Genomic DNA, 8,208 nt, shown 5'->3' on the forward strand with positions numbered 1-8,208 from the left:
AAAATACATAATTTGTGGTTCACAAATCCACATAAACATCGTCAAAATAATTTAATTGTCTCAAATGTTTGAAATATAATTTTCAACATGCCAAAATAAAGAAATCCCAACATCATAAAATAGCTCCTAAGACCCGAGAATCCCACTCTAACTCGTATCTCCTCGCCTTGAGCTGGACTCTGGCATCCCAAGCCTCGCCTCACCTACCGTCAAGCACATGAAAACAAGAGGTACCGGACATGCCGGTGAGTATAAACCCAGTATGATACAATCAATAACATATGAGAATTAAAGTGACAAGTATTTCATATTAAATTCATAAAGATGCAATATAATGCAATGCATGACCAGAAGCTGTGGGCTATCAGTAAATCTCAAGATCAATTGAATCATCTGGTCATAGGGTACCCATGGAAAGAGAATCACCCAGCAACATCCACCTACTCATCCGCTCGAGGTTGGGTGCTGTGTTCTACAATCCTAGGACTATGGGGCGCATATAGAGAGTGTTCAGGCCATAGCAGCGACCTCCGCATACACTACGCCAACTCAACTATAGCCCCATACGTCCAACAAATCAATAAATCAAGGCAACCTCCGCCATATCAAATCTGAGGCAACAAGTGGCTAAATATGCAATGTAATGATGCAAATCAATATCATCATTTCGATATTATAATAAACTCATCTCAAGGCCACAATCATCATTAAATCACAAGTAATTCATCGAGCCATAGAATTTTCAATTTAAAATAAAAATGATACTTTTACCTCGTATGTTACCGACCGTAACAAACCTTTCAAATATTACCAAAAGAAGATCGAAATGTATAGGTGAGAAGTCTTGAACCTTCGAAGTTTACTATAACTCAAGACCTCGGATCATTTATCAAAACAGAGCAATTTCTGTACAAAATTCAAAATAATTCAATGATGCTTCGAATCAAGATCCGCAATTTTGATATTCAAGAAAACTCAAATCCCAACAATTGTGTAAAGAAGAAATCCATATCATTTCTTAACCGTAATATGACATAAAAACATTCATTGAATCATTTTGTCAAACACGTGACGTGCGTGCTAAAGAGTTAGCTCCTCTACAATTCCATTTCTTTTCCAAAATATCAATACATACAATACCATCAATCATTATGTTAACAACTTTACCTCAACACTCAAACCAAACAACCCATTGTTTTCCCTTCAATCACTAACCCAAGGAAATAAACTTTCTTACCTTGCTTATAAACTCTTGAGGAGAAGAATTTCTAATCTCCAAGCAAAGATTAAGGCTTCAATAAAAGATTAATGTCTTGAAAGAAATTGGATTGAAGGAGAAATGAGGAACCTTAGCTCTAAACCGACGGAGAGAAATGAGGATGGAAGAAATGATACAAAAATCATTCCCCAATCTATTATTTACCATCCAAACCTCAAAACACATTTTTTGTACAAGTGCTGGGCGCCATGGCGCATGTTTTGGCGCAGGGGCGCGCACCATACTGCCCAACACCCAAAATTCCAGCAACCCGCGCTCTAGGGCGCCGGATCCTGCGCGATGGCGCGCAATATTCTACCCAAAACGTACTTTTAACTTCAGAATTTGCGAAAGTGGTAAACTAGAAAGTTGTAGCTCTATGTCTTGGCTTGCATCTCCAATTGGCCTCATGTCATTTGGAGGTCTGAGTAAAAAGTTATGCTCAATATCCCAACATGTGTCATTGTAAGAACGACGATACGCACGACACACTTCGGGGCGCTTTTGGCTCGTCTTCCCTAATGATTTGACCAAAACTCAAAATAAGAAAGTTATAGCCTTATGTCTTATCTTTCTAATAAAAGTGGTCTCACATCAATTGGATCAATATACAAAACATTATGCTAAAAACCACAACTACTGCCACATTTTTCATACCGTTTATGCACTTCCATTATCTATTTAGCTCAAATTCAACCTTTGATTCTACCCATCCATTATCTATTTCATTCTATAACATTCATACCATAACGTAAAGTCATAAACCATCACAACTAATGCCACAATTTTATTTTTTTCAAAATTCGGGCATTACAATAACTAAACATTATGTCATTTTTATGTTATATTTTTTATTGTTATTATGTTAAGTTATTTTTTAAAAAAAACAATATAACGTATAAGAAACTCTCTTTTTGTCATCGAAATGTAAAGACGTATACTAATAGAGTGTTCACTCAAACACTAATATGAAAAAAAAAAGAATCTCACATATGCAACGCACTTAATATTTACTAGTTTCCAATAAATGTAAGAACAAAAATTCAAAGATTGGGTTAGAGAAAAACCATGCAAGAAAGAATCAACGCTGGATATATACGACAATAAAAATACTTAAATCTCCAACATGTAATCCAATGATTGGCTAGAAATGAGTTTTCAATTTTAACATCGTTTTATCTTTCATGTGGAAGGATACAACTAATCCTCCACATGAAAGAACTCGAGATTTCAGGAAGGTCGCAAAATGTATAATTACGGGGAAAAAGAAATATTTTTTTTAAAAAAAGTGAAGTTCATAACTTATATGAGCTTCGTTTAAGTCACGAGCATCCATGGCGTCAATAATTCAAGATCCAAGGAACAAAACAATGGCCAAAATGGTCAGCCATGTCTCACGTTTTCAATCCCGTTGTTTTACAAATGGGGCACAAATTTTTGAGCATGAGCCATTGTTTGATGCAGTCTTTATGAAAGTCGTGGCCGCAGTCCAGCGTTCCAAGGTTGACTCCTTCGCTGTACTCTTCCTGCATCGGATAATCCAGCATTGCAACGAAATGAACACCATGTGATTTTTTTTCTTATTGCAGATTTATGATATTTCAAGTAAACAATTTTTCGTACCCGACATATACTGCAAGGCTCTGTTTCCGCTGGATTTTCGGCTCCGCTTGTTACATAGTTCTTGTCTTTTAAACGACTGATTATGACCTCTTCGGTCAATCCTGTGCACACGTTACCTATCCGTTCCCCCAAGGCCAATAACTCCTGAAAGAGGGTGTTAAAATTGAGTGGCCATTGGTAAAGTGAAAAGAGGGTGTAGAATCTAGCGCTTGATATTGGGTATCGAGAATTACAGTTGGTGATACAAATACAACTCAAATCTTCTTAACAAAACAACAGTCTAAACATCACGTGTCAATACTTGTCTCACCTCATAAGTCATGTTATCTACATCCAACCGCATGTCACGATGTCGATCATGTTGCTCATGTAGATCAGCCATCCCAAAAAAGACTGAATTATCGAGGATCATCAAGTCCTAGCACACAAACAGAAACAGCCATTGTATAAAGAAGAAACTATTTCGCTTCTCTAAATATCAGCCGATCACCACCGCATACAAACTAAGCCTGTAGAACCACACCTCCCTTAACTACACAAAATAAAGGTACAGATGATAATCTTCCTCCATCCCAATTTGAAAATGCCATTTTGAACTGAGTTTTAAAAGAGAGAACGTGCATCACGATATCGTCCAAGGTACTTCTGGAAGGGAAAAAAATTATATTCTAGGAAATAACACGTGATATATGCTAAGAAGAAAGTGGAAGCGTCCAATTTTGGGACTAAAGGAGTGCATTTTATATCCTGGATTATCAAATTGGACTATACTTACAAGTTTTATGGTACCGAAAGCACAAGGAACTAAATATTGAGCAACACAATTATAACATCATATTTGGGGGAAAATAGTTAGATGCCGGTGTTGCGACGCATGGTCATGCATGATGCACAAGAAAAAGAAGAAAAGACGATTAAAAAGAAGAAGCACAAACCTCCAGTCTCAACGCCTCCCCCCTTCGCATAAGATCCAAGACTTGGCGAATCTGCTGTAGATAAATTATATTCAGAAACAAATTGTTTAATGTTTTATATATAATATCAGGAAAGTTTCTTCGATAGTATATGGATATTGAGTGATACAAAACCGGGACAAACAAAGAGTGAGGCATAAAAAATTGAGGTCGTATGAGAACCAAAGGTCATCTTCAAACATGTGCATCAAGATAAAACAGCATGGTTCTAAACATTAATGCACGAGTACATAGGCAGTCGATGAATATATTACGCACATGTTTACAAATGTGTTAGAAAGCACATGAAAACATCAAGAACAAATAAGCCAGCTTAATGCTAGAATACATAAGATTCTGCAAATGGATTGTCCATCAAAATCAAATGTTTTGCTCACAGTCTTCTGGGGATTATTCCCTTGCGATATACACCAAATCACCACAAATCTAATTCTCACATGGCCCACTTAGTCAAACCAATGCATACTAAGAAGTTATGTTTGAATGTCAGGACATCAGAGACCTCGTACCTAATCCAAATGCACAACACTACAAACTTATTACTAAACAGCCAGTATTCAACTTATCATCGAAGTCTCAACTAGAGGAACATGATTGCTTAACCTCACATAGGATTTCGAATTACCAATTGATCAAATAAAATCAACAGTAAGGCATCTTTAAGGACCACTAATCCAAAAGAAATTATTGAATCCATGTAAGATTCAATCAAGAAACATGATGCTGATCCAATAAGCTGAAAATCAGCCAAAATAATTTCAAAACTCCAAGGAGATGCAAATGCAGGCAAAAGAATGTACATATGTGTGTGTGTGTGTCTAAGCATACCTCAGACATAACAGCACTTCTTCCTTCAGTAGCAGAAGCAAAAACTCGTAGTGAATTAGGTGTTCCAAAAGCACCTTCACGACGTCTCTCCAACCATGCTGACCTTTGGTTCGACATACGTTGACCTTGACTACCCGGTCTAAACGTAAGCGGCATCTCTTGTGAGGTAGCTGAAGAACTTGTCTGCGTGGCAAGATTACTGCTCTGACCACCCCCAGATTCGGTACCTGCTGAGGATAACAAAGATCTTCGAACAATTTCTGACAGTCTCTGAGGATATTGTGGACATCTTCGATGAGACCAATTAGGTGAAGCAAAATCGAGCCCTGAAGATGTGGCTACCTGAGAAGTAGATGCAGCATTTCCAGCTATATTGTTATTCCCACTAGCAAAGTTCCAGTTTATGGGATACCGAGATGAACTTCTCATCTCACGATCCGGAATAAAGATGCGATGATCCGAAATGCTTATGGGAATGTTTCTTTGAGCAGTTTCATCAAAAAGTCTAGCATCCCTCTCTCCTAAAATAGGAGTGGAAGCAAATGGGCCATTGGTTCTCAAGCTAGATGCTTCATTCCACCTAGACTGAAGATTTTGGCGAACAAAAGGAACTTGCAAAAGAGCTGACTGCCCATGAACACTTCCATTTTCTGCCACAGGAAATGGATTCAAATCTAATAGACGATTGCGTAAAACTAATCTCGACGAATTCTGAGAAGATGAACCATCTACACTTCCAAATTCAACCTCTGTTGAAGATGGATTTACAGGTATTTGATCTTGTCGTTGTCGTCTGTTTGACCGCGAGCTGAAATTCCTGAGAGAATTTTCAGCAGTTCTGGAGGGATTCAAAGAAAATGGACCTGCAGAAACTGCTTCTCCGACACCAATCCTAATCCTTGAATTTGACCGTTCCGATCCATTATTAGTGACAAGGTTGTTGGATATTTGTGCTGGCATTGTATTGTTTCTTGCATCAAGCTGAGCAGATTGTACGGTCCATTGACTTCTTTCAACATTCTGATACGAATTTGAACTGCCAGCTCCAGAAGACTGTCCCACCACTTCAAATATTTTTCTCTTGCAAGATGCTCGTTGACCATCCAAAGAACCAGACCCGTATTCACTCTCTTCCATTGAACATCCACGAAATCCAGACGGAAACCTCAAAGAATCCGAGGAACCACTAACAGATGTCCTATAACCATTTGATGATCCAACAGATGCATATGTGTTGCGAAGTTCGATTATCTCAACATCATCATTCTCATTGCTTCCGAATCCTGAACTCATGTTAAGATCCTGCAGAAGGGCTTCCGAGCTGGAATCCCGAGCATGAAGCAACCCATCTGTAGTATAATTGTCATTTGGATTTGCATTAGGAATGTCAAATGAAAAAAAATTAGATTGTTCAAATTGACGTTCTTCTATGGTGAGAGTGGCTCGAGTGTGAGTGCTGATAATATTTTCTGTTTTTCCCTCATTTTGCTCGCCTTGATTCTGCGCAGCACTTGAACTACCGGCACTCCACTCGCCATTCACGCCATCATGTCTTACATGATGCAGATATGAAATATTGGTGTCATTTGATGATATTCTGTACTCAGGAACAAAATTTTGCGCAGAAGCCTGCATACTATTCCAGGACATTTGTGAATCTATGCCAGAAGGAACTGATGATAATCCAAGATCAAAACTTATATTTTCGGGCAAGGTGGCACTGACAGAACTCCTTTGCCCTTGCATTAGGGCTACCGTTAGATTTCTTCAAATACACACAACTGGTTCGAATACACCTGTGTTGTGGTATCCAACAGTTCTGTTCTTCAGCAAATCTTCAAGGATTAATACATTGAAAAGTTCTTGTCACATACTTTACGTAAATACACTCAGAGACTTATAGGGAAAAATAGCATAAGGAACCAGAAATGACAGCAAAGGAACGTTTCATCTGTGCTAGTAAGTCAATCAAAATTAAAAACATTTGAGCCCCCGATATTTTTTATCCAAAATAACACATATCACCAGACATCACTTGATAATCAGCATAAAATTTTTATCATCTCTGAGTAAATATATAAATGCCAAATGCTTTCAGCGCAAACAAGAACATAACATTAATAGTGCTAGTATTCTAACAACATAAAAAGAACGAAACAAACAAACTAATGGGCATTTCAAATTTCTCAACATCTTTACAATTTCTATGACTTTTTAAGAATCTGAACGGACGTACAGAGGGCTTGCAGCATTTTTAGCATTTTGAAAGTACTACAAACATATCGGAGAAAAAGGTTGCTCAATCTCCTAATTTACAAAAAAAATTGTTCATTCATCAGCCGCCCATCACGAAACGGTGGGAACACTAAGATAAGTGGTGAAGGAATTGAAAGGAAAATGTTGACCTCGAAAAAAATCTGGAAAAAATTCGACCTTGAATTACCTAACCACAAATCTAACCAAGGGAAAAGCACAAGAGGAATCAGAAGACACTTTAACTTCTAAAACTACCAAAATATTTGCCCAAATAAAGATGCTGAACCCATCAGAAAAATGAAAATAGAAACGTAAAAGACAATGCAACGGATGAATCCCAGGAACCAAATGGAACAAATAACACGAAAGATCATATTTTTAACCAGTAAAAATTAAAAGAACAAACAGCCTTGAAAAGAGCTAACATGGTGGACTCATTCAAGATCAAGCATGAATAAAAGAAATCTGAAACTTTTACCAGCCAGAGAGCAACAGATGAAAAGGCAAGACCTGAAAACAGCAAAACAACCATTAAAAAAGTTTTCTTCTTGCAGGCATAAATTGCAAAAACATCAAACAATCATCAAAATCTCCCCCCGCCACACCTCTCTTTTCCACATTCAGACCCAGAATAAACGAAAGCAAATCGAAACAGAAAACAACATAAACTCCAAACCTTGTGCAGAAAATTTTTGAGAGGTAGAGAAAGAGAGAGAAAAAAAAAAGTTTCTTGAAATGAGATGAGGATAAAAGAGATGGGAATGAATTGGTGGGTGCTGTGTGAAAAGGAAGAGAAATTGAGAGATGGGTGGAAGGATTAACGAGGACAGTAATCTTTAATTTACTCAAAAACACCCCACCAATAGGCGACAGTGCCACATTCACACCTCTATGCACAGATAGACACGAAAATTTTTCAAGAACGCAATAAAAAAGAGAGCTTTCCAATTTTCATTAATGCCCACAATAATTAAATAACTAAACCAAAAGTCAGAAATGTGGAAGGATTCATCTCTGCAGTTCCCAGAGTGTGATGTTAATGAAAATGAAAACTTTTGTTTAATATTATACTAATACCAATAATATTACCAAAACCAAAAGGGAAATCCCCATGATAAAGAAAGGGTTAAAACTTTAATTATAGGCTCAGAATTATCACAGTTTCCAAGTCTTTCTCGTGAGAGGAAACGGGCGGAAAGGCTCTTCCTTTGTTTGTCAAAATCTTCACGCCAAGCACCTGTCCCTTGTTTATGCATCCATGACATTCAT

General features: G+C 37.5%; 1 protein-coding gene across 2 annotated transcripts; it reads right to left on the reverse strand.

Annotated features, from left to right (window-relative positions):
* Positions 1 to 2,373: 2,373 nt before the first annotated feature.
* LOC140967908 (probable E3 ubiquitin-protein ligase RHG1A) lies at positions 2,374 to 7,888 on the reverse strand. Of its 2 annotated transcripts, XM_073428695.1 has the most exons (6): positions 7,616 to 7,886; positions 4,684 to 7,449; positions 3,817 to 3,870; positions 3,192 to 3,299; positions 2,882 to 3,025; positions 2,374 to 2,784 (listed from the first exon to the last, which is right to left on the reverse strand). In XM_073428695.1, exons 2-6 carry the CDS (start codon positions 6,427 to 6,429, stop codon positions 2,653 to 2,655), a joined length of 2,184 nt encoding a protein of 727 aa, XP_073284796.1. In that variant the 5' UTR covers positions 6,430 to 7,449; positions 7,616 to 7,886; the 3' UTR covers positions 2,374 to 2,652. The 2 variants fall into 2 exon arrangements, with proteins under 2 accessions (XP_073284796.1, XP_073284802.1); XM_073428701.1 differs by having other exon boundaries at positions 3,817 to 3,867; positions 4,684 to 7,888.
* Positions 7,889 to 8,208: the final 320 nt, after the last annotated feature.

This window comes from Primulina huaijiensis, chromosome 2, assembly GCF_012295235.1.
Source record: "Primulina huaijiensis isolate GDHJ02 chromosome 2, ASM1229523v2, whole genome shotgun sequence".
Taxonomy (NCBI): Eukaryota; Viridiplantae; Streptophyta; class Magnoliopsida; order Lamiales; family Gesneriaceae; genus Primulina; species Primulina huaijiensis.